This window comes from Centrocercus urophasianus, unplaced genomic scaffold (genome assembly GCF_019232065.1).
Source record: "Centrocercus urophasianus isolate 14NV4802_14NV808 unplaced genomic scaffold, USGS_Curo_1.0 seq_10, whole genome shotgun sequence".
Lineage (NCBI taxonomy): Eukaryota > Metazoa > Chordata > Aves > Galliformes > Phasianidae > Centrocercus > Centrocercus urophasianus.
Genome location: NW_024884142.1, coordinates 73,938,780 through 73,966,538, shown reverse-complemented (window position 1 = coordinate 73,966,538; position 27,759 = coordinate 73,938,780). Strand labels below are relative to the sequence as shown.

At 42.3% G+C, this 27,759-nt stretch overlaps 1 protein-coding gene across 1 annotated transcript; it reads right to left on the bottom strand.

The window, feature by feature from the left end:
- Positions 1-114: 114 nt before the first annotated feature.
- On the bottom strand, positions 115-24,575 carry CMTR1 (cap methyltransferase 1). Its single transcript, XM_042813152.1, has 24 exons — positions 24,515-24,575; positions 23,755-23,889; positions 21,180-21,322; positions 19,312-19,470; positions 17,949-18,041; positions 17,141-17,212; positions 16,356-16,450; positions 16,180-16,252; positions 15,786-15,984; positions 13,651-13,769; positions 13,319-13,415; positions 11,948-12,080; positions 11,190-11,369; positions 10,716-10,772; positions 9,720-9,777; positions 9,037-9,105; positions 8,732-8,863; positions 8,094-8,216; positions 7,260-7,351; positions 6,561-6,629; positions 5,958-6,005; positions 5,314-5,426; positions 4,675-4,783; positions 115-3,075 (listed from the first exon to the last, which is right to left on the bottom strand). Exons 2-24 carry the CDS (start codon positions 23,882-23,884, stop codon positions 2,943-2,945), a joined length of 2,496 nt encoding a protein of 831 aa, XP_042669086.1. The 5' UTR covers positions 23,885-23,889; positions 24,515-24,575; the 3' UTR covers positions 115-2,942.
- Positions 24,576-27,759: the final 3,184 nt, after the last annotated feature.

Sequence of the window (27,759 nt, the reverse complement as noted above, 5' to 3'; positions counted from 1 at the left end):
TTTAGAAGGGCTCTATCTTCAAAATTTTAAACTCTGCAAGGTGTTTCCTATTGCCACACTAACACAGGCTGCTAGCCCAAATTTTGTGGGAAACAAAGTAAACAAGCAGTGAGGTGAATTAAAGGGGCTGTATTGGTAATAGAGACAACAAAAGCAGAGAAATCAACACAAAATGATACACAGCCTAATGACAATACATTGTACCATTCACATACATAAACATTCCCTTAAGCAAAGTAGCATGGTGCCTTACATTTGCCTTCTTGAATTGGGATTCAGAATCAAGGTTCAGTGCATCAAAAATAAAAATAAAAGCAAATTAAAACGGGGAGGAACTGGAGGCAACAGGGCAAATAGAAAATACCTGCAAAAGCCAGACTGCTCATCAGGTTTCTTTTGCGTCCTCAGAAGCCTACAAGCTCTACAGTACACTTCCTAGTCACCCTTTTGTCTGCTGGCCCAGAGGAGGGTCAGAAACCCCAAGTGGAGGACATAATACTTACCAACGCAGCCTGGCAAAGGGAGCAGCATGCTTTGCTGGCATTACAGCAGCCTCAAGGCAAGTGCCAGAACTCAAGTTACTCACTTATAAAGCCAGCTGCTCACAGGCCTGGAAACCACACAGTTGGAGGTGCATTTTTGCCCACTAGAGAGTCGTAGAGAGTCCTCTTCATCCCCTGTGGAAGTGCTTTTGCCAGCAAAAATTACCAGTTACAGAGCTCTTGTTCTTTGGGTGGGGGGAAGGAAGCCTGCCATTTCTCTCATAGATGTATTAGCTATACTTGAAAATAGAGGGCAGACTGTCATCCACAGGACGCAGTAACGACATGCAGTCCATCAACTGTTCCAGTAGACCTGTATCTAGGCATTAATGACCACCAACATGGGAAAAGATCCTTTTATCCACTTCCATCACTTTAGGTTGGAGCTTGAGAGAAAAGAATAGCTCCCTCGCACTGTATTCAGGGCAATCTATTACCAACCCAGCCTCCTATTCACTCCCCAAGTTTTGCTTCCACTTTTCATTCACCAACAGACATGCCAGCTTCTGCACTGCTCCCCTAGCCAGGAGCTGTGGTTCTGCAGTGAGTGAGCCCGCATCTAAACTCGCCTGGTGCAAGGACTTGTATCTGTTACTTATACCAAACTGAAGAAAAAAAAAAAAAAACAAAAACAAAACAGAAACTGTGGTTTTATGGAGATGATGCACTTCTAAAGACGTGGAAATGCTCTAAGCTCAGAGAGCACAGCCACCTAGCAGGATGACATTCACTACATGCTGATGCTGAGGGCAAAACTCATGCAGTATGCTGGACCTTAGAGGGTGGCTGAAAGCAGGACTTCTACAATGTGCACCTTGTTACGGCCTCTTTGGGAGTGGTGCAGGGCACCCATCCTATCTATAGAACCGTGAGTGAAAATTTCCATGTCTTACTACATAAAGCTCGTTAAAATATTACATACAGATCTGGGGAGAAAAATAAGAATCTAAGGAACTGCTATAGTTCCAAGGAGACCTATAGCTTTCTTTAAGGCACAGTTCAGACTACCCCAAAATCAGTTTCCTCCCTATTGTCAATCTATGTTTAAAAAGAAACAAACAAAAAAGGCAACTTTGCTGCTTGGCTGAAAGCAGTCAACTTGTGTTAGCTTCTGATTTAAGTGGAAGACCTGGCCAAAAGCCCCATGGAAGCCAGAACTGAACGTCATGCAACGGAAGAATATTTTTCAGCTCAGCGCAAAATAACGCTGAGAAGTCTGTTGAAATAAGTTTCATGCTGAGTGTCACAGCACTGTCTTCACCCTCTTCACCCCAGGTGTAGCTCCAGGGCCAGATGAGACATGGAGAGTGTCAAAGCTCACTCTGACATTTAAAAAGGAAAGTCTGATAACCTTTCCAGTGGGCACAGGCAGGGGAGAGGATTTCTTCTAATTAACCAACATGGTCAAAGGCAAGATCTCTCTTCACTGAAGTCCTGGGTCTTTTAACAAAAAAATCAAACGTACCCATGATTTCCTCTGAACACTTCTAGCATCCCCAACTTCCTATGTCTTCCCTCCCACATCCACTTTTCTTCCTGAAGATTTGGGTAACAGCATGAAGTACTAAGAACCAAAGCACCTTGGTCTCAGAATTACCATGAGGCATAAACACTTGCATGAATTAACTGCAGGCTGCTGGCTCAGGATCAGTCACTGACCTGCAAAGGAAGAATCCTTGAAACAGCAGCTTGTGGACATCTGTGAAAATCCTGGCACTGAAACATGAAATTCGTGCCAGGAAGTCTACTCATCACCTGTGCTGGCTTCTGTCCAACAGGATACCATCACATCGGAATTGCCATTGGCAAGCCAAGTGCCTGGAAAGCTGATGTGTTGGAAACACCAAAAAAAGTTCATGTTTGCACCCCAATGCTAGCATTCCCCAGTGAATTAATAGCCTCCACTAGGCAGTGAAGGCCTTTAACAAGCCAAGGGGACATACAGCTGCCAGGTACGACGCAGGGTTGCATCGACGTGCTGTTGCCCAGCACTGCCACTTTCATCTGCTCCTTCCCACTGCCAGGGAAGCACAAGCCTGGAGAGTCCTGACGCACAGAGCTCCACAAACCTTGCTGAATATTTTAACAGGAGCAAAGAAAGCTGCTAGCCTCTTGGCCTCATGCATGCAGTAGGTCAGGACAAAAGGGCATTAGGCCTTCACTCCAGGAGCCACCAGAAGTACTCCAGCAGCAGGCACTACCTGGGTCATACTCTTATATACACTGCCAAGTTCAGAGTCTTGTCCTATGTCTTCTGCACGTCATTTCCAGGTTAGACCACATCCAGGGAATCAGCTCTGGAAAAGGCTAGGACAGTTGTGGAGTCTCCCAGTCTTGTCAGTCCCTGAAGAATCCGAGCTGGGCTCAGCCTCTTCCCAGCACCCTTCAAGAGAGCTGGGGCTAGGGGTAGTGTGCTTGGATGAAAGATAGGACATTCTCCTTTGATAGCTTCTCTGGATCTTGCCTTTTCTGAGAGTCATGCACTTTGACACCATCTCCCCACTCCCAGAAGAGACGGCTGTAATGACATACACTGTGGACAAAGAGGAAAGTGAGATTAATATGGCAAGAGAGTGGAAGAACACTTATCACAGCCAGAAAGTGGAATACAGAGAGCTTCTCTTGCATTGGGAGTCACACAAAGGTACTGTAGATCTAAAGAGTGCCTTAGAAAAAGACAATGCTTTCATTCATTCACCTTGCAAACTCCATGGCCCTTAAGGTACAGAAATTTCCAAGCCTAAGAGATTTCCATGGAAACAAACTTATTAATTTCTAGCTTCACTCAAAATTCGGTTCAGTATTTGCTGGAAGGAGACAGATCATTAGGAAAAACATGCCTTCCCCCCACAAGTTTTTCAGAAAATGTCAATGCAGGCAATAGAAAGGCCTTAATGAAGAATTTAGAAAGTCTGCCAGCAGCAGCAATCTAATCACTCACCATAAACCTACTAGAATCAGTAATAGCTGTCCTACGGATCTTTGCAAATGAACAGCTCTTTGTCCTGTACAAAAACAGCTAGGATCATTCCTCCTCCTGTGTGAAATAACCAAGCTCCATCAGCAGCAGAGAGTTCTGATCCTACAACACCATCTCTCATTTCACCCATCAAGCACAGCCCTCTCTCACTGCACTGACACAGTCCCAGCCATAATGAAAACAGAGCTGCTAATTACTGCTGACACAGCAGCCTTGAGTTCTGTACAATTACTGACAAAATATTCATAGCTTATTTAGTGCTACTGTTCTAACAAAGCGATACTAGCACAGTGACAAGAGCACATGTCAGTGGCTAATTACAGACACATTAGTATTCACTAACCACAATACAGCACAACTCTTCCTACACAGGCACTGCAAGTCCTCAGCCATTCCTACAGGTTAATACTAGCCTATTTCTGAGTGCACAGGCCAAACTAACTCCACCTCGAGGCATGAAAGGAAAAAGCACCACCTGCCTCTGCTTTTACAGTTTTAAGCTCCTTCTTCTATTTAGCTGGTTAAGGGAAACTTAAGAACCCTATTTTCAGAGGCAAAGTCCTTGGTAGTGGCAGGCATCTCCTGAGACCAACTAAAGGCAAAGAATGAAGAACATCTCCATCCGTGAGCTTTGACATGCTAGACAGACTCAAAATTTGCTGCACTGAAGAGATTGTCTTGGCATAGTACTCAATTGGATAGCAGTGGCATTCAGCAGCCACAGTGCTGACTGCCCAGTGCCCAAGGAGACACTGCTTTTCTCCCTCACTCCCTCATTAAACAACTCCCAGTTACCTACAACTTATACCAGAGTTTGGGCTAAATCAACTGAGGCTGACTTTTCAATCAACAACTTCCAACTAATTATCATCACATACAGAGATGTAACAGATTACAGTTACTGGACTCAGCCTCCATTTCCTAGGGTGCCAAGAGATTCAATCACTTGCGTTCTGCTGCAGACAGAGGGAGGAAGTTGTGAGAAAATGTGTTACTCATAGCAAAATTCCACAGATTCAGATCAGCAGCTTTGTGCAACTCTGAGGTTGGTCTATGCAGCATGCTATGCTTGTGACCAAGCTGTGCTTGCAGTGCAAACCCAGCTCTCGTTCCTTAGTCTCAGCTCTGGCAATTGCCAAAGCTTGTACTCACTGAAAAGGTGCGATGGATTCAGATGGGAGGTCAAATGTTGATTCGTTGGTCATCTTGTTGAAGAAGAATTTCCTCTTGAAGTTTTTGCTGTATGCCATAGTCCAGGGATCTGGCAGAAAAGTGTCACGGATCAGACAGAAGATGGAATGGGGAAAAGGGCACAGTTATAAATGCACATATAGTGCAAGCAGGAACAAGGAATCTATAATGACGGTGATTCTCCTCTTACTTCTTTTCCCTTTCCTCCCTCAAAATCACCCACTTCCCAAACTATTTGCATTTACTGAGAAAATTCTGTTCTCTCTGCATGTAAAAACTGGCATTCCAAATAGGGCATTTTCATATATTCTTAGGGAAGAACTATGATATTAAAAAAAAAAAAAAAAAGTGAGTCATGTAAATAAATTGAACTACCCACACAACAGCTAATCCAACTGACACAGAAAAAGCTATCATAAAAATACCCTGAACCATGTCCCAATCCAAGCTATGTTCACTACAAACGATTAATCTCTAGCCACTGGAATACCACCATTAAATTTTCATTAAGTTATAGAAGGAGTAACCTTCTTCAATTATTTTTTTTAGTCGAAGATACAGAAAAAAGCAAGATAAGAACAAGAGACTCTCTCTTCCTACCATTCACAGTCCGTACAATGTAGAGTCCCGTGGGTACGAAGTGCCGGTCATCTCTGCCTGTGTAGGACAGCCGGGGTATTCCCCCCGAACCCTTGATGACTTTCATCTCTAACCTGAATGTTGAGAGAAGACAATAACAGAGTGATGCCAAACGCAGCACCTCCTGTTTCTTCCTTTACAATCATCTTGCACACAACATGCCATCTGCACACTCTTTCCACAGTGAAAATACACCAGGATCAATCATCACATCCCTGGAGCATTCAGTCTCCTGCCTCCCCTATGCGTCTAGGGAAAACAGCCTGAGCTGCATGGATATGGCAGGTAGCAAATCTAGCGCTGCAACGTGGGATTTGTGATAATCTACCACACTTAATCCAAATAGGATTCCCATTTCAGGTTTGAACTCAAACTTTCAAGCCATTTCTGCACAAGTACTGAAGTGCAGTTGCTACTTCTACTACTGCAAAACACATTGGCTACGTCTATGGTATTACAACTGAGCAGGAAGATTGTCTGAACCAAAAACAGTAGGTATTTAGCTACAAGAGCTGTACAAGCTCTTTCTCCAGGACTCCTCAAGCACACCTCTCATCTATGATGTCCATAGGCCCTGAAGTGCTTCATTTTTGCTGGTCACTTACCTCACAAAAATCTTCTCCATCTCCTCCAGTCTGTACACTTCCTTCACTCTGGGGGGAAAGCAGAAGCAAGACAGAAATGTGTTGTAAAAATATACATTTTATTATTATTATTTTTTTTTTTTAAGTCATCTTTTCCTGTCTTAGCCATAGGGAGCAGCTGAGCAGTTCATTTTGTGTAGCACAAGGTGGTCAAGCATGACTAAGGTCAACATTTCTCCTCAGCCTAATGCCTTATTTTTACTGGCTTGAGAAAATGTGACATCGGTACATTCACAGCCTCTCTTACACTATGAGCAGACAAGGATGTAGAAGACTTTGCAAGGATAACACTAACTGAGCGCTAGATCTACTGCAACACACACCTGAGATCTGCACCAACCAGCCCATCTATGATGAAAGCACAAACACCTGCTAAGTGAAAGGAAGGTACAACTTCCCCACTATCAACTTTGTTTCAGATATTTAAAGATCTTCCAGCCTTTTTCCAGTGGATGTAACAGAACTATGCATTTCAGTTTGAAATTTAACTCCTTCAGCTCCTGATCTTCACCCTCCACCACAGTGAAACCAAAACGTGCAAGGCTGAAAAAGAGAAGCACTCACCGGATCGGATTCATATCTGGTCGGCTAGGTTTGGAAACCGCTTTGACAAACTTCTCTGCCAGCTGAATCCTGACCAAAAACAGAAAGAGAATCCTACAATCCAGCTACATCTTTGGCACATACAGAAGATAACAGTTTGATTAGACACTTCAATACTTGCACAACATCCCCACCCCTAAGCCAAATAGGTACTGAGCAACAGGGGTTTCTTTTCACCTCACTCTCTCAGTTCAGTGCCCAGTGATACTGGCTGCTATTCATTAGGAATGGGTCTTCATTGCCTCCTCTACAAGCCCATGTGCTGTTGAACTCATTGACACACAAGCAGGAAAATAAGATAACTGGAGACATCATAATGCTAATGAAGGAAACAGGGGAGTTCTTTCCTTCTCTCTAAGCCACCTATCAGCTGTGTTATACATGCTCCCAAGATGTTCTGTTTATCCATATTGTGCATCACCCCAGACTAAGAAAGGAACTAGACCTGATCTCAATACATAGGGACAGTATACACACACACAAAAAAAAGCTCTACCTACTTCACTTCTGAGATGGTTCGTTCACAGTGCATCTTTACAGAAGTGATTCAACCAAATGCTCTCACCTACCTGTGCTCAGTTCTCTTCCATTAGTATGAACAATGTTTCTCAGTCACTCCTACTCGTGTAGGAGAAAGAAGCTTCTCCAGAGATTACATACCTCTGGTTGAAATGCTGGTTTCGGACATCATTGCCATTGAGTACCAAGACATCAAGTATGTGGATAGCACTGATTTTTCGTTGAGCTTTCCCCTGCAGAAAGGAATAGACTTACCACTCAGATTGTAGTCTGTTGCTATTTCAGTTTTGGTTTATAGCCCATTTGTTGTTTTTTGGGTTTTTTTTTTTTTGCCAATACTGGCAAAAATCATTATTTTCTAGCAAGAGAGCAACTTCCCAGATACTAGAAGCAACCAAATTCCCTGCAGCCCACTGTACATTAACTTGCCATCCTCCAAGAACCAGTGTGTGTCAACTACACAATTGTCTCAATGGAGGGAAAGACAGAGAGAGCAGGACCACAGCTATCATCCTTAGCTCTCTGGCACAATACTGCCTCATCAGGGAGCACAGCATAAAGCCCAGTGTACCAGCATCTTCACTTGAAATGCCAGAAGAGACATAAACTCCCAGGTAGCAACAGTTTGCATTGTGAATATACCTCAAGGATGTTCTTCCAAGGCCTGCTCTCTCTACTGTGCAGTTATGTACCCAAACAGACAAAGATCTCTTTAAGACTTAGTGGCAACATTGTCATCTGCTGCATGTAGGCCAACAGCATGTCAGGTACAAAGGAATTTCAAAACAGTGTTAAAAGCTCATCTCTCTGACACTGGTCAGAAGGAACTTAATCCAAAATCATTTCTCTAAATAACAAATGCAAAAGACTCTGACCTGTCACACATGGAACATTTATTCTGCAGTGTCTTGAAGAGAATAAGTGAAATTGCACATTCTATTTGTAGTCACGCTGTAAGAGAGAATAGCTTCCTACCTCTCCTTTCAGCTCATGGACAATCTCCACAGAGAGAAGGGTATCTCGTGGCAGCTCAGTTTTCAAATCCAGTTTCGTCCAGCGGTCTGACTGGCGACCATCCCAGGTGTAGATCTGTGATTTCTGTGTACAGAAGGCAGTCAGATTTACCCAAGGCTTCATGAAGGGATGTGTGGGAGAGAGACCTCTGACTAACTCCAGAGCACCCCTCAGAGAATCTTTTCATCCTAGGCTGTCACAAGCAATTTCTTTGTGGAAAATTTTAAGGAAGAACCAATCTCTACAGCAAATGAACAAAAACATTGATTCTAATCTGTCAGTGTCTTTTCATATCTACACAATGAACGAAAAATAGAACATCTTTAAAAGGACAGCGAAGATAATTAGAGACACTAGCAAGAGTACAGGTCTCTGTGTAGGCTGGAATTACAAAAACGGGGTTAATTACTGTGAACAGCACTGAAGTCAGGAGGAAAAAAACCCATACAATAACTAGCACTGTTCAGTGCTGTCAGTGAGGATTCTTCCTGATCTTTGAGGTCAGGAAAGAATGGGATGAATCTGCAAGGCAAAACAGTACCATTAAAATGAACCAGCAGAACTCCTACACGTAAAGTCTGACTGTTCTCAGGCCTTACCCCCAGCCCCAGGAGGAACTTCTGCTCACTTCCAGACACCATACACCGGTAATCGAACACTTGGCGGATTTTCTCCAGCGTACTGGAATTCAGAGGAGTGGGTTTGTAACTGAAGGTATCAATGTCTGTGCCCTAAAGAGCAACATATAATTAGACAAAATACATTAACAAGTAGGTGAGTGCAATTTTTGCACAAAACAATAATCCAGATAATCCAGGACTAAGTTCTTCATCGTTTAATTACTGCTGGAAAAGGATCTATTTGCATGACAGAATTCAGAAGAAACTTCCAGGTAAGGTCCCACCTGAATAAGTTCAAAAAACTTGGACTTGGGATCTGAAGATGAGGGAGCAACACGAGCCTGATCAGGAATCTGAAAAAAAAAAAAGTTCAAACAATTGATAGTAAAGGTTATTCATTTGCACGTTCACACAAACCGTTCTGGTTTCAATGTGTGACAGACCATCCTGCCCCCTAAAACTACTGGTCTTGGGACTCCAGTTACTGGAGAAGTTACCTAGCAAACCAAAGTCTCACATTTTTCTCAAATTTAATGCAGGCATGCCACATTTCATAAGAAACAACGGGCAGCTTCCAAAAGTTTCAGGCTAAATCTTTAATTCCATCCACATTTCAGTGAAACACTACCGTATGTATGATATGACTCAGTCAAAGGCTCAGGAAAGAGACTCTTCAGATAGCTCTACCACCTGGAAACCACTAAGTGCTAAGTTCATTCAGTATTATATAAAATCTTCTCAATTGCAGCAAAGCAAAGCAATTAGAAGCCCACTCAGTTAAGTCATACACTGAATTCACAAGCACCATCCTCTTTGTTTACGTGAATAGCTTCAAATAATCTTTGACTTTCCTGAAGGACAACGTATTAAACCTCTGGCTAGAAAGTTTCATCTGCACAGCAGCTCCATTCTTATTTCATCACAGCAAGGAAGCCTTCATTATCTCTCTGCTTTGCAGCTTACTTACCCCCCATAGTTGGAGACACTCCTTTCGGATTTCAGCCTGTCGTGGCTCCATCAGTGTCCTCAAGAGAAAAGCAGCAGACTATTAAAACAGCAAAGTCTCTTTCCTTGTTCTTGCAGCATTAGCATATCCCAACCCTATCAAACTTGCATTTTTCAGTGTCTGGCTTGGGAATGACAAACAAGCAGTGCTCCTCACAAGGTTATTCTCAAATTGAGGATCTTGCTTCCCTCTCCACACATTCCCAACACCCTTGTTTAGTTTTGCTTCACTATATATCGCTGATACTCAGCCTCTATCTGAAAGCATCATTAGGCATCAACACTTTGAAGTGTTAGTATGAATTTATGAGTATCTCCGAGAGCTGGAACCTACTAGCCCTACTTACAAAGAGCAATGAAGACAAAAAACAGTGCTAATGTTAGGATTAACTCTTATGACAATATCTGGCTTTCAGGCTTTCTATTATGTATTTTCTCTGAACGACACCCAAACTTAAAAGCCACGACAGGGAAACAGTTATACATTGCAATAGCTTCAGTTTTATATGAAAGACATTTTTGTCACGTGCTGTAGGTAGTTCTAGGTATGCCACTTAAGTATACTGAATCATCCTTGAAAAATTAAGAGCTATGGACCACAACAATGTTAGGTGCAGAACTGAACATACCAGCCAGGATGGTGTTGCTCACATTTTAAGCTCACAGTCCTTCTAAGAAGCAGGCCCATTTAAGGCACTCAGAAAACATGCAATACATGGAAGCCATCTCAGCAAGGATGATAACAAATCAACTTTCAGGACTCCAGCTACCCACACTTCTTCTCAAGGAGCTCAGGCAGAGACACAAACAGAGCTACCTAAAAGCATTATTAATTTTCCTGGCTCTAAAGGCCAAGCAGTGTACCAGCTCAAATTAAAAACACATTGAAGAAGGGCAAAACAATTTGTTTACGGTAGGTTAATTCAATATCCACCAAAAGCCAGAGGAATATACTCACGTATCTTGAACAAAAGCACGAATTTTAGCTAGTGCCTTTATCTGAATTTTGCAGTGGCTGAAAGAGAGGAAAGTTTCAGTAAGACAACAAGCTGATTACTGCCATCAGCATTATTCTACGTGGAAGATCGATGGAACAACTGAAGGAAACCAGCCTGACCCTCAAAGGAGTGACTGATCATCATCAACATAAATCCAAATGATATGGTGGCCACTGGAAAAAAAAAGCAGGCAGTAGTCCCCTTTCTGCTCTATATAGGAGGACAGCATTCAGAGACCAAACATTCACTGACAGCATAAAGTATTTTTCTGTGCAGCATCCCTTTGCTCTGCTAAGTCCCTCGGGCAGCAAAAGCAGAGCAGCGTCAGCAGCATCAACAAGCACCTCCATGAGTGCAAGCAGCTGCAACTGAAGGCCAGCCATTTTGGCTGATCTGCCTACAGCAAGCAGCCCTCGCTGCTCACAGGCACTCACTTTTCATTGGACTGGACAATATAATCGTAGAAATCCTGGTCATCTTTGATCACATTCAATGGCACGACTAGATTCACATCCACATCGGAGTTGCGCAACTGGTTGAGTCTGATGTTCACCATGAAGAGATATTCTCGCACGTCATCAGTCCCCAGCTTTAATCCTTTGCATACCACGTACCTGCACAGAATGCCAGAGACAATTTAGGTTCAGGTTTTTTTTGACACAGTCAATTTTCCTGCCATGCTGTAACTGTGAAGACAGTATTCCAAATCCCAGGAATTCTGCCCACCCAAGTATCCCCAAGAAGGTGAAGTCTAACCAATCACATCATTACGTATCACTTTCTACTCTCTGAAAAGATAGAGAAATTCAACCTTACTAAGAAAACATCACAGAACTCCCTAAAATAGTAAACTAATTGTGCTAAACTTGACAGGTGTGAAAATACACATAATAATTTCTGGCTTCGATGGAAGCCTAATTGCTTCATGCAGAACAGACTTTATTACATACTTAGTTCCGCTGTTTTCTCTACAGATGAATCTCAGTACAAGCAGGGAAAAGCAAGCAGACTTTGGCGAATACTTTCTTTACCTTGTCAGAAATCAGAATTTGCTAGCCATCTAAAATATTTCCTCCTACAAGACAGTTGACAACTGGGTGAAGTCACAGAGTTTCCATTTAACCAAAACCATCTGTCACTGTAATTAGAGATCAAACCTTGTTTAGCAGTCCCTCATGCTCAACAATCTCACCTCTCTGAGTTAGCAGGGCGGCTTGTCACAGGTTTAAAGATGCACACACGCTCAAAGCAGCAATAGAGCAGATAAACAAGCCCCACGCTGAATGGAGTAAACAGATCAAAGGTTTTGCAGACAAAATGTCCTCCTGGAGCAGAGAGAAGAAACACACCAACATCAGCAGGCTATAAAGATACAACGACATATCAGGCATCTCCATAACCTTATCCTCCACAGGAAAAAAAAGATAGGTGGTTTTGTACAATAGAACAGCAACTAAAACACTTTCATGAAGCAGGTTAGAGGGGCTCCATGAACCATCCGTCTCATATCTCTTCAACAAAGGGACAAGCAGTTCTCTGACCATGCTCAAATCAACATGCATTCTGCCTCGAGAACAAACTTTCCACCCATTCTACACCACCCTTTCCCAGGCCCAAACTGTACCCTATGGTATTGCAGCATGCTATATAAAAGCCTTTGCAGACAAAGAGCTCTGACATGCGGACCAAGAAGCTTCACACTGGAGGAAGAAACTAACAGATACCACCAAAATAGAATAGAAAGAAAAACGTTTGTGCCACCCTTAGCCCTCAAAAAAGTTTCCCCACTACCCTAAGCAAAAAGCAGTCAATCTTACAAAGTTGTATCTACACAGAGAATAAAGACTTCAAAAAGGTTGCTCCTTTCACCATATTATGCTCAAGCAGATACTACTAAGCAGATCCTTGGCTCAGGTATATCTGAACACAAGGCACAGGACAAATGATAACATGATAATTATTTTTTATCTTCTGCTCCTGCATATGTCAGTGCCAAATGCTAACTAAACTCTGCAGAAAAGAGGAATCATCAAAACCAGATACAACCATAAAATCCATCACCTGGCAACGATGGAGTATACCTTAAGACAACATGAGGCATCAGCTGGTGTTGATCACAGAGATGGCAGATTTAAAGGAGAAAAGCCACAAACTAAAGAGAAAATGAACTGAATTGCTACTGCCCTGCTCCAACCAGCCTGCCAGAATATTCATAAAGCTGGTGGCCCAGCTGATAGCATAAAACTCAAATATACTGTCCAGCAATTACACTAGTGACCTTAGCCCAAGACAGCTACATAAACTATTGTTAAAATGCATTAGTTCAGAGCTTTTACCTTCTGCTTGTAAAGAAAAAGCAAAATGGACAGCCTTATTTTTCTGCCCTAGTTCATTTAGCTTTGTGACAACTACCTCAGAATGAATGCATATACATTCAATCCTGTGCAACGTAGCCTCACAGCACAGCAGATGTTATGGTATGTTAATAAAAGTCTACAGCACCCTTTTGCAATACCACCCACACCTTAAAGAAGGAGGAATAAGATTGATGGATAAAACATACCTGTCCGGACAATGGACAGTGCCATAAGAAACTGACAAAGCATTAGCTGTTTGCTTAGGATTTCTTGCAAGTTCTCCTGACCCTCCACAGAGAAGCCCTACAAAGAATACAGCATATAATGAGCATTTCTTTCGCTCAAGCAAACAATTCTGTACAGCTGACTCGTAAAATCACAATAATTTCTTTACAACACAGAACACTGCCACCAGGAATTTTAATGGCAAGCCTTAATACCACACTGATAATACAAACACATGTCAAGTATCTTAACGCACACAGTCTGAAGTACTAGTTTTGGTCATGAGTGCAGAAAGAAAAGGGAAGGGACCAACCCCATCAGCCATTAAGAAATGCACTCCTTTGTGATCAGTATTGTCCAAAACAAAGTTCCGGAAAGCAGTAATGTTCTCAGGGCGAGTGATATCTCCATCCCCATCAATCCCTCCTTCTCCTGTGGGGAAAGAGGAGGCAATTACTAACATGTTTGCAAAGCAGACTAGAAGAGGTGATCTGTTGTATTCAATCAGTACTTAGTCAGAAGCTACAAAGACCTTGATAGGTGAGTAAGCACAAATACATGCATTCCCTGGTTCACCACTAAAGATGCTCGTTAGACTAGGAAAATTATTCAAATGTTGTGGTCAAGGCTAAACAAAGCCTAATAACCAAGCTCAAAGGACAGCTTGTATGTTAGCTGCAGCAAATGACAAATCCCTCACTGCCCTCCTCTGGGTAAAGAACTGCATTGCAACATAAAATCCTCAACCAAGGAGAAATGGCAAATATCTGAATCTACAAAAAATATAGGAGACTGAACAGCTCACTGAACAGCTCACTGAACAGCTCACCTGGTACTAACATGTTGGTTTGTTTGTTGTTTTTTTTTTACAAGCAAGGCAAAATTATTCACATGGTGCACTGGTAACCTTCAACTAAGAATTAGCATCAATCCAAAGAAACGTAATTATCTACGTCCAAACACAACCTAACCTAGAATTTTAAAAAGCAGCCTCAAAAAAAAACATTCATATATAAACAAGTTTGTAAAGGAAGCAGGAAAATAGAAATATAGCTTATATATATTATATTTATATGAATGCAAAGTTTATATGAATGCAAAGGATACGCTGTCCCCTAGCCTGGCATTGTAGAAAGCTAAGCTAAGGCATATTCTAGAGGTTACCAATTTTCACTTTGAAGAAGCCTGAACTTCTAGTTGGTATTAGTTTCTAAAATCTTCTACAGCTATAGTTTCTATTAACTATAAGAAGAACTGTGAGACCAGAAAGAAAGATCAGGATGCACGATTGTGCGTTGATGACTAAATTCCTCATCAATCATGCTGTCACTAAGCAAAGTGACACTAGAATTTGTTACCATTCTTTACAACACAAATATCACGGCAGCCTACTTTCTTCCCATCACTCAGAAGAGAGTTTGTACACACCTCACTAGACTTTGCAGCATAGCAGACAGAAAAGGAATCAAGAAAATGCATCAAAGTCATGGGGCTACTCATCTCTCCATGTATCTTCCTTCCCTCATAAAAGCACCAGTCTGCAGTGAGTTATGAAGATCCAAACAGTGCAGCCACTAGAACAATGCATTTTGCTGCCTTGCTACCCTTACCATGAACCTTTCCTTTTACTGATCTAATCTTGAAGCACTAATTATACTCTAAGAGTTCATGCTTAGAAGTCACGAGTGGCAAATTGGCTTTTACCCTTTTCTCTGTAGAACAAACACATTTGAGTTTCCTTCACATAGTCTGAAATAAGCAGCAAGACTATCAGATCCTTGTATTTCCCTTCCTACTCCAAGAGGCTGTGCAGAAAGGGGGCACACATGTATCATACAGTGTAACAGGCTACCACACACAAGGTAAGATGCAGTAATTGTCTGTGTACGCACAGTCTATCTCAAAGACACAGTAACATCTTAAACCACTTTAGATTACACAGGTCATCTAGTCACAGTGATTCAGATACAGCTTCTAGCTTTAATTTGCTTTATTTAACATTACTGCGTGTCCACAATAAATTATCAAAGTAGATTTACAGAGGTCTGATAGAAGCATACTGCCAGTCAGGCAAGTAAGGCTTCTACCTCTGGCTTTGCTAGTAGTCTTTGGGCAAGTCATCTCATTCTTCACATTTCAGAACTGCATAAGTGAGAAAAATTATTGTCAAACAAGCATGTCCTCTGCAGCTTTCAGATGTGCTCAAGTACAAACTACTACATCAGGACACGTTTTCTTGGCAGAATGGAAAGAAGCACAGAAACATGACTTGATGGGCAAGTTCACCAATCTCAACTCCCTTCTCAAAGGACAGCCCCTTCCTACCTTGCAAAATGATTCTCTAGAAACAAGCTTCTCTCAAATCCCCAGGCTGATATCAATACTCCTGATGCAGAAGCCAGAGCACGAGCAAAAACATCAGACAACACTTACGCATGCATTACGTACCATAGTAAGGCTCAAAGAGCTCACTGGAAGCAGAATAGAAGTCCTCAAGTTTAAAATCGTTTGGTCCTTTCAAGGTCATGCCAAATCCTTTTGCATGCCACTTCCTCCTCCACAAGACGTACTCAGAGAAGCCCCCAGGCCCAGCACACACATCAGCAAAGTAGAGCAGCTCTGCATCTCGCTCCTTTATCAAGGGCCTCTACAAAAGGAAACTGAAGAAATTCTACTCGCCCAGTAACAGCTTCCATCAGTCAAACCTATCAGCTGCACTGCTCAGCCAGAAAATGTCTTTCAAAAACTTGTTTTTCCAGCTAGTGCTCTAAGGATTCTCCTTTCTCCCCAGTTTCTCCACTCTAAGAAAGCACTGCTTTGAAAATTGAAAAGAGGTCCTCACCCCCTGGAAGTCCTTAGGATTTGTAAACATGTAGTCAAAGACATGGTCCATATTTGCCATCTTCATCGCAGCTCTGTGAACACATAAATAGGGACCTGTGAGTTTCAACTTTGGCTCCCACAACTAAAAGTGGACATAATGGGAAGAAGACCTACGTAACCACAAGTGCTACAGACCTGTTCAGAAAAAAGACTCCACGGATCATCTCATAGGGGTTAGATCTCGTTCGGGCTCTGCGCATTTCTTCTCCATCCAGCTCATCAAATACACTCTGTGCAAACAGAAACCAAAATAACCTGAATTTGGCAAAGGCTTAGAGGACAGATATTAAACATAAGGAGAGAGAAGCATGAGGGTAAATAGGATGCTCAGCATTCTGTGCTACCGATTCACCAATATAGAATGTTTTCCTGCCACGTATTGATACAGAATCATCAAATCCTTAGAGTTGTAAGGGACCTCTGAGGGCCATCCAGTCCAACTCCCCTTACAATGAACAGGGACACCTTACCCAATTCTTACTCAAATTTAATGACACTGAAGAGCTTTGTACAGACAGCTCCCGAGACTGGCAATATGGTAGCCATCTTAAAAGTAGTCACAAGTGAAGGTATTTCTCTCACACATACATACACACACTTTGGAATTCATAAGGGCATAATCAAATCTAAAAGGAAAAATGGAACACGTGAGAAAAGAAAGGAAGTTTAGTTTCTTAGCTCATTCAAGCCTACAGTCTTTCAGCTGAACTGACTAAGAAATGGACACCAGTGTTTTCATTCATCTCTTTGAAGGCTGAGGTGTAAAAGATGCATCTGAATAGACAGTGGCAGCCAAAACTCCAGGTCACGCCAGTGGCACAGATGTGAGAGAGGATGTATAGAGCTCTTGCTGATCACTTAAGTAAATTCAGTTATTTATTTCACAAAACTTCAATTCCTCTCCAAGAAAGGGGACTCACCTTGCACCGCAGGACATTAAGTAAAAGCTCTTCATTGCAGAACTCCGTTTCATCTTCAATCACCATCTTCCTCTGGAGCAGGATGAGAACACGTAACAATTAACAAATATGCTACGAGTCATTTCAGAATGCAACATGAACGTGTGATGGATGAAGCCGGTCAACCACATAGTAGGTATTATTAGCAAGAGCATAACCAGCAGGCCGAGGCACTATTCTCTCCTATTTGGCATCTCACAACCACACTTGAAATATTGCATCCAGTCTAGCACTCCTCAGTACAAGACAGACACTGACATACTGTAGTAAGCCCAGCAAATGGCCATCAAGATGACAAGGGTGCAGTAGTATCTAGTGTGTAAGAGACTGAGGGAACAGTTTGTTCAGGATAGATAAAAAAGGGAGATTCTATTCCTGTCGACAACTACCTGAAGTTAGGAAAGAGAAAACTGACCTAGGCTCTTCCCAGAGATGCACAGTGCTAGGATGAGAAACAATGGAGGCAGGCTTCAACACAAAAAATGCTGATTAATGAATAACTTTGCCAATTGGGTTATCAGACCCAATTGTGTGGTAGATGCCCAAGCAGGCTGTAAGACTTCCATTCTTGGAGATATTCAGAACTCAACCAAACAGGCTCTAAGCAACCCGATCTACCAGGATCTGCTTCAAGTAGGAAGTTACAGTAGCAGCTTCCAGTTTCCCTCCACCCCAGATTATCTGAGGACTCTTTGACAAGGCATTGGCTCAGGCAGAGTATTCATTCCTGTGTCTTCTTAACCTGAGTACTAGAATCTAAAAAAACTACCTTGCCCACAGTCATCCACTCCTTCAGCTCCTGGGCATCAGGGATTTCTGTGGTACACTCGAGGCACCAATCCACCTCCTCATAGGCACTAGGCTGCAAACACAAGACATAGGAAGAGTCAAGGAAATTTTTTGCTAGCACAACGTAACAACCAATTGCCCCCCAATCCTACCATAAGGGGTGAAGCCATGACTTGTGGATCAACTTTCTAGGTTTTTTTCTCTCTTGCCTAAAACATGCTTCATTTCTTTGGATAAATGCAAAACAAAAGAAACTAAAAAATGACCACACACCATTTTCCTCTCATCTGATATTTATCAATAAAGCTATAGCCTAGCACTCTCAAGGTACATCTTAGAGACACTGCAGAGACATTTGACATAATATTCTCACAGTCCTTCACACATCCGTTTTTCCAATTCTTTCTCAAAGTCTCCCCCAGTTCCATCACTTCAATTCAAGGCTTAAATATTTTGAATAACCTAGGGAAGGAATTGTTTTGGCAGCAGAGTTCATAGCAATGCAGAAGAGCAGGCCGTTAACATCTGCTTACCTTCTTATGTTAATTACAACATCATCACCCACAAGGGCAAATGATAAATAACATCTAATTGTTGTAGGATGCAGAAGCGTGGTGAAGAATGATCCTCAAAGCAACGAGCCTACAGAACACATTTCTCATTTCTTATTCTAAAGGATCAATCTCTAATATTATTACTAATTACTGAAAAACAACTCAAAGAAAGTACAATCAAGTGCAGCATAAATAACTTGACAGCACTGCTGCCCTTGACTCACAACAGCTGGGGCCTTTTGGCTTGCCCTCCAGCTGACCAGAGCCCTAGGATTCTGCGCTGTGCTCTTATTTTTTTGGCTTGTTTTTTCTTTGAATACAAACATATAGCAACTATGTCACATTGAATAGCAGCAGAATGAGGCTCTGCTATCCAGACAGCACCTATTTCAATTTTCTTCCCTGTTGAGGAGCTCGCCAAGATACAGGAATAGGACATCTCAGCATTTTTTTTTTGGAGGATTGTTATACAGAAACAGAATAAGATACTTAAAAAACATCACCTATTTGAGTATGAAAAATGATGACATACAAAATAAAACAAAACAGCTTGGTGAGTTTTCCATCATGTTCACTGCTACAAATCAGGAACAAATCATACAGATCACAGCAACAATCCATCTGAAACTGACTTGGTGCCATAAAACACACTATACCTGAACAAATAGAGTGTGGTTCTATTCAGCTGAGCCACTTGACAGAAGTAGTATGTCAGCACTAGAAAAACATTCCCAGCGGGCAAATCCTGAACACAGCAATAGAAAGGTACTCAAAACAGTAAATACTTACCTCTGGCTCATCCTGCCAATCAATATTCAGCTCCCCATCAAACCCTTTGAGGGTAAGCCCAAAGCCTCTCCTTCCCTTCTGATTGGAGGCTTCAACAATATCCTTCCTACCTTGGCCATATTTTCCCAAACCTTCTCCTTCCCGGAAGCCCATCTTGGCCTACAAAGATAGAAAAGGGAGCACAATGAGGCGAGTAGATTTAAGACTACCTACTGCATGTGGGATGAAAGACTAGCCCAAAAAAAGAGCCACATACTGGAGTGGCTCGGAGCCACGGCCACCAAAAACAAACAACAGAAAAAGCAAGATGTAAAGAATGACATTTGGAAATAAAATGAGGGAAGGAACAGCGTGCTCCGACAGACAGAGACATTCACCACTGTGTTCAGTGGGTTTATAAACCAAGATGCTGGCACAAGAACAAATTCATATTGTGGTATTACTTGTTGTGAACACGTTGCCACATAAATTACAAGAATCAGTTAAAATGCACCTAATAGTCAGAGAAGGAATGCAATTCTGAAGACAGAATTTTGAACAGAGTAAAGAACGATTTTCCTTTTACCTACCAACTCATCTAACCAGACATTCAATCTTTGTATTCAAGTTTAGGAAACCTTAAAAAGGAAAGCCTTCTGAATTCAGAGAAAGACAGTCTATGTTAGAATCAGCAAACTGCAGCCCAGCTACAAAAACACAAATGGACAGATTCTGAATGATCAATGACCAGCAATAGGATTTATTCACAGAGCAGCACATCAGCAGCCCTCGGCCCCTGGATCCCACTGAGTTTTGAATTCAGCAAGATTTGAAATTTCCTGCTTCATACAGATATATGACACAGCTGCTAGCAGCAATTTGTTTCCTGGAAAGGCAGCACCTCCCTGTTCCCACTTCTATTAAGAACTAACACTTCCCAATTTCTAGCAGCAGACTGATCTTCTCACTTGGCAAAGGGCAGTACATGCTGGCATACCATTGTGGAGCTGACTGCTGCTCCTGACAAAGCAGCACAAAACAGAGACCCCAATTCAGTCCTCCTTTGTGTCCTGGACTTCCTCTCACATTTAGAGTAATACACAACTGTGTCTCACCATCCCGTTGCCCAGGGTAATGGGGTATTCCCAATGGCAGTGTTGGAGTTTGCACAAGGAAACACGTAACAGCAAAGACACAGAGAAGCTTCACTTCTCTAGGGCTTACCATTGCCACTGTAGTAAAAAAAAAAGTTGTCAAATGTGAGACTGACATGAGAAACAGTCTGTGATTTCCTTAGAACTTTCTGAAAAATTCTCTCCCCTGCACTATCACTCTGTAATTAGGGAGCTGGTGATCACCCCTGAAGTTTGGCTGTTACAGTTACTATTGTGCACAACTCCATGCATTTCCAAGAAACTTCTGGCCCTATATAAACTGGGGCTTGAAATAAACACCTTACCAGTTAGGTAATAATTCTACAAGGGTACGCCTGCCAGCTTCCGAGACCAAAATGAATTAATATCAACACGAGAATTTCTTAAGGTCTTTGCGACAGATGTTTGTTAACTTAAAAATAATTGCAGAATAACACAAGATAGGACTCTTTTCCAGCTCAGCAAACTGCCTTATTCAAAGATCTCTTTCTTCACACTCATTGCCCTGTTCGAGTACCTGGAACATGAATCAACTTTTCCTTTTCTTTTTTTTTTTTTGAAACAAATTCCCCTAACAAAGCTGTCTCTACCTCCCTGAACTGCTTACTAGATGGATTAAAGAAGCAGAGAACCCTGCTACAAGGAGGACCAGAATCAGAATCTCAGAAAAGATTGGTCTTTTCAGTTTGCACTCATGAGATATTAATACTTTGGTTCAAAACTGTTTGGACCTACCATGAGCTTTTGGGAGACACTGTTATACATTGAGTAGCGGGACGAAGTACCCTCCACCAGAGAGTCTTGTTTGAACTCATTGTTGAAGACAAGTCTTTTTTCATCACTCTCACTCTCAGACCCACTGCTGCTACTGGAAGACTCTGAAAACAAGAAAAATGAAAGAAGTGAGTGCACACAAAACAAAACCAAAAAACCACCACCAAGGCATCTCAGTAATGCCATCAAGAACTACACGATAGGATGCACCAGGTGAGTAGGGAGGGAGGCCCTGCAACCCACTGAGTACTTTCCCTTTTCCTGTGCTGTGATCGCAATGAGGATGAAGCAATGGCACAAATTTCCTTCCAGAAATTTATCTAGCACCACAGCAGTCCTACTAAAGTCTGTACTGTGGGGCAGGCCATAAAGATTACTGAAGCAGCAATCCACAACGAGCATAGCCACACTCTTCATTAGACCTCTGCCTCTTGAGCATCCCTTGTTCACTGACTACTAGAATTCATTCCATGCTTCTTTGCACAACTAGGTGTTGAACCATAAAAGCTACCTCAAGATAATTGTTGTCAGCAGAGATTATCTCTCCTTGTTTATCACTTAAGAAGGAATTAGATAGCTGCACACAGGTATTAAAAAAAAAAAAATGACAACCTAGAAGAGATTGAATTTTTCTTAATTTTTTTCTAATTAAAAAAAAAAAACTCTATTTCCCTGTTATGGATAACTGAACACCAGTGAAATAGCAAGAAACAACTGCAGAATTAGTAAAGAATTGTCATTACCAAGGTAAATACTAAAGGTCATTAGTCAAGAAAGTGAAAGACTCAACAGTGAAATATGTGGCTGTAGTTGTAATTGTTTCAATGTGTACAATCTCTGCTGTTGAATTATCAGCCTTTAAGACAGCTATCATGCTGGAGCTTATAGCATTAATATTTGAGACTTTCAGCTCAAAACAAAGAAGGCTGCGACGTAGCATGTTTGCAGTGGTATATTCCCATCTTACTTTTCAAGCACCTGTCACACAATTTCTCCTTCACAAAGGTCTCAGAGATTAACAGGATCAAAAACATTTTACTTAGGGCCAGTTATTGCTTTCTGCTTCTCCAGTCCTCAGCTTCAACAATCTTTGCTACGTGCTTTTGAGCTGTGTTTTATTTTCCAGGGTTCACAATGGGTTCTCAAAGACAATTCGGACTACATAATCTTAAAAAAGTTTCTTTGCAACTCTTCCTGCTTTTAACATTTGCAAGGACATGTACACACACCATACCCAATTACTGCCACTACTCTCAAACCAGTCATTCACCTTTCATGCATTCTTCCCCCTCTACTTTCACTTCTTTTTATGTTGACACCCTTTCCTTACTAACACTTGACTACCATAGGAAATACCAAGACTGAGAAGTACCACGAGTGTGAAGTAACATGAAGTATCATCCTGGAAGAGATTAAAGCACCTCATAATAGGGACAGCAATTGCGTAGGGCAATTGCTCTCCTCATCTCTGGTATACTAGAAGAAAGCACTCTCCAGCTTGGGGAAGAGGGAAAGAAGGAAACAAAACACTAGGCAATTTGTTTAGGTAACTCTGAAACAGTTATTCTTTCTGAAACGAAATAAACATGAACTTTTACTACTTACAAAAAAAGAAAAAAAACAACATTCACACGGATCCAATAAAAGAGATAGCACTGTAATGCAGGAGAACATGATAATATCTAACGTCTCGTGTTTGTTTAAAAAAAAAAAGCAACACAAGATATTAGACATTACCATTATTATTATTGTTACTGCACAACACACAACTCCTCACTACTGAAAGCTTCCACAACAAAAATATCTCCTGAGACTGAAGAGACTAATGCTGCCTACATATGAACAGAATTTTACAGCTTTTGGCCATGGACTTGTCTATTTCCTATGTCTGCAATCATGAAATACCCAGACCAAAGTGTTTGTGAGAGTCTTACTTTTAAAAGCTTAAAAAAAAAAAAAAAAAAAAAAAATTGCCACCAAAAAAATTTTTTAATTATTAAAAAAAGAAAAAAAAAAGACATAGTTTTTCTACTAAAGACAAAGTGCAGTCTTGAAGTTCCGTCCATCAACCGGAGATGCCAACCACAGTTTGGGTTGGAAGGGACTTTAAAGGCCATCCAGTTCCAAACCCCTGCTGTGGACAGGGTTGCCAACCACCAGGATCAGACTGCTCTAAGGCCTTGAACGCCTGCAGACGTAGTGCATCCAAAACTTCTCTGGGCAGCCTGTGGCAGCACCTCACCATCCTTTGAGTGAAAAATATCAACAATCTTTTCAAAGTTTAAAGTCATTCTTTCTTGTCCTACCACTACCAGTCCACGTAAGAAGTCTCCCTCCTTTATAAGCTCCCTGTAAGCACGGGGAAGCTGCAATGAGGTCTTCCCAGAGCCCTCTTTCCTCTAAGCTAAACAAGCCCGCCTCCCTCAGCCTTTCTTCACAGGAGAGGTGCTCCAGCCCTCTGATCATCCTCACGGCCCTGCAATTCCTAATTGTTAGTTAGATTCCCCACAGCAACACTTACAACCTCCAACTGTACCTTGAGTAGTATGGTTACTAAGCTGAGCTTCATCATCTGAAGTAGAACTGAGAGTTAAACCCAAGTCTTCCGCCTTCTTCTTCTGCTTCTTTTGGGGACTGCTAAATTCAGGCTCAGTTCTTCTCTTCATTTTTTCTGAAAGAAGAAGATTACACTTAGTTAACACCACACAAATTAACATTCTTCTTGATGCTGAAGGGTAAGGCACACAACTCATGCTGGTAGCATGGCAGCACAGACCGCTTCATGCATTATTCTGTGTTATACTTCCCAACCTGAGCTGTCTTCAGGTAAAACACCAGGTTTTGTGAACCTACCTAACAGCTAGTTTAAGTAAACAAACAAAATCTATACAGAAACTCATTTACTACTACCAACCATAGCTTGACATCCTTTCTATGAGCTACTTAAACGCTAGTCAATGAGGACAACCCAGACGCCAGCACATAAATTAAATATACGACAATTAGCATTACTACCGTATCAAAGACCCGTTTAATCCAAACACACGAGAAACGAGCAACCATTACCTACAGAGGAACGCCGCAGCAGCAGAGATGCCCCAGGGCGCTGCTTCTAACCACCCCCTCTATCAGGCTGATTCCCACAGCCGCACACAGCAGCCCAATACCCGCGCTTTTCCTCACCCCCACCAACAGCACCCGCTGCACTACGGCACAGCCCAGAGTTTCCTCTCCCTCCCCTCCCGGCTCTCCCCGTACCCGACCCTGCCGCCCCGCGCCCCTCTCCCCGCACGCACCCAGAGGCCCGGCCGCGGCTCCGCAGCGCCCTCGTCGGCGCCGCCCCCGCCGGTTTCGTTTCCCCGCTGCCCCTGCCCCGGCCCCTCCCGCCGGTCCTTTCCCTCCCGGCGGCGCGCGCCAATGACGCAGCTCCCGGCCGTGCCGGCACCGAGGGGCGGCGCTCCCGCAGGCGCGCAGCGGGCAGCTGCGGGGTCGAAAGTGGAGCGGCTCTCCCTTCCCGCCTCAGCGAGGCCCCCGCCGCGTCGCTAAGCAACGACTGCGCGGGCTGGGCGTGACCGCCTCGCTGCTTTCCCTAAGGGGAAGGGCGCAGTGACAGTGTTTTCTGTGTATATAAAATACATATGTTATACGTAAAGATGTATGCGGAGCGTTGGCAGTGTCGTTAAAGCACCCCGTTATTCAGCCGGGTGGCACTTAACGAGGGAAAGAGCCCTCCGTGCTTATGGCAGAGCTCCGCCCAGCGGTACCGCAGCCTCGGCCAGGGCTGAGGCACGGACTTCTCGGAGCCCCGCCGGGCATCTCCCGGTAAAACAGCCGCAGCTCATTGCCAGAACTGGTTTTGTGAGGACAGCAGTGCTGCAGCTTCTCGCAGCACATAAAGCTAGTGCGCGCCTGTGGTAGCCTTGTCATGAGGACCTGAGGCACTGTTGTCTTTGCTTCTCACCAAGCTTGAAACCTATGGGCACACCTCACCCTAAAATCAGCAGCAGCGGACAGGCGTACTGCTCGCTATGAGGGAAGTGTGGTTTAACTAGCTGATATGTGCCTAAGTGCACGAAGTTACAAAAGGAGGAGGGAGCAGAAAGGAAAACACTGACTAGCTTGAGCACATCTTTAGGAAAAACAAAACAAACAAACAAAAAACACTCAAGCTGGGGTGAGGGTATGTGAAATGCAGGACTATTGAATTGGTTATTACCTGTTCTCCAGGTCCAGTGTTCTTAAACTGTTGTAATAAACAAAACATTGGTATCTCCCTAATAAGGCAATTTATAGCAATTCATTTTATTCTTCTCCAAATCTATGTAAAAGATAAAGGTTTGATTTTGTAAGGAAAGAAATTTTGTAAGGAAAGAAACTAGGCTTGCATCATCTACTACATGCCAAATCCCATGAACATACAGAGGAGGACAATTATACCCTTCAGTAGTAATTTCCAACCAATTATTTCAACATTTAATAAAGATTGAAGAACTCATCCTATAAGCAAGACCCATCTTCACAACACCCAAAGAAGCAGGATCAATTTTGCAGTGACAGCACCACTAAAAAAAGAATAAAATACTGATATTCCTCCTGTGTAATCCCTCACCCTTGTCTGGATGGCCATGCAGCAAATAGCAGGCAAGGTCCCACACAGCCACCACAGCACCACTCATGCAGGAGGAAGCCAACCAAGTGACTTCAGTCTAGGCAGCGAACTTAGGTACTGGGACAGGGGAGAATGGCTTGCTCCAAATAATCACAGAAAAAGGGACTTTGGGTAGTCACCTAATATTCCAGAACATAGGTGAGCTATATACAAATGCAGCATTTTTTCAGTTTGCGAATCCCAGAAGTTTCCAGTGGGAGTAAAGACACTACCTTTAGAAACTGTCTAACTGAACTTTTCTGAAAGCAAAATAGTAGTATTTAAACTATTATCGATTCTGCTGGAGGTGGAAGGGGAACAGATGGAAAAAGATATAACAGGAGTGTGCTTGACCTGCCCATAAAGGCTTTTTGTGTTGCAGAATCCTGTTTCCTCACAGTACTACAGTACTAGTATTTCATTATCTTTACTTGAAACACCGGGAGAAAACAAGTGCTATCAGAAATCTTATAGCAATTTAAAATAATTACTTTTTATGCTAGTCACTCTGAACCTGGAAAAGCAAACTACTCATCTTTGAAACAGCTTTTGATGCATTTGAAGACTTACAGTCGCCTCCGCTTTTTTATTTTTTTCAGAGAGAAAGAGAACTGGAGTTTCTTAACTCATTTGCACAAGGTCACATTTCTTAGTCTTCATAATCTTTCTGTTCTTCCTGCTGCTCCAAACCCATCTAGTAGTGTAGTCCCTAAGATCAAGCACAGCACTACTATGCTGGGGTCTTGTTGGTGCTAAATAGATTAGGAAACACCTACTGGTGCATATGACTTTTCCTAACTTAAATGCTCGGATACATATCTTTGCAGCAGCATATTGTCTGAGTAATACCTCCCTTATTCCGTTCTCTATAACTGCTATCTGACAGGTATCTTCTGTGCAAAAGTTTAAGATTTTAAGCTTGATCATAGCCAACTAGATGGCCAAAAAGAGAAACGTGTGCAGTTTAGATCTTTTTATCACTGAAAACTCGTTTATGAAAGGCACTAAGCTGTGAACAAAACTTGAAATAGTCTCACTTAGTTTACCTTTCCACAGCTTCTTTATAAGCAGTATCAGAAAGCACGCACAAATTTAAGATACCTACAGTTTAACTTGTCCTCTATAAAAAACAAACAAACACACACACACAGTTTTGGTATGTTTTCTTCCTGACAAATAGGATGGTGGAGTACCTTCATCACAACTCAGTAGTTGGAACTCACTTCCATACATACAGTCAACAGGTCTGGATCAGACAAGAGTTTTCCCAAAGAACTTATAGAACTGGGAGGAAGGGTCTGTTTTTGTCAATGATATGCTTTTGCCAGTGAGCAGCATTACTGCTTAGCCTCTCTCCTTGATCCTTTACAATTTAGGTACCTACTGACAAACAGAAAAAGTTTATTACTCCATGTGTATCTTGTTGCAACTATTGGTACCAGTTTAAAAGGGTAAATATTCCATTTTTGTTCAGTGTGTCCCCTCTCACTAGAACATGAATAATATCTCTATATTCTAGTGAAAATAGCACACTCTCAAAGCATACCAAAGAACTTTGTTACCAGAAGAATCATCCTTTTCTAGTACGTGCATAAACACCAACACAAGAAAATAAATGTGTTTAGCAAAATGAAACAGGGAAAATTAAAATAAAATAAAAAAGCAAAGCAACATGGAAGAGCTACACAGTACAAGAATTCACAGTCCTAGGCAACCAGAACATTCTCCTACTCTTCAACAGGAACTCCTGTTCCAGCATCAGGGTATTTCATTATGGTTTTCTGCAGCCCTCTTCTCTCAAGACATTGTAGAGAGCACGAGTGTACAAAGGAAATTTTCAAGAGCCAGTCTTTTAGAACACTAAAAGGACATAGGGAAAATTCAAGATGTAAT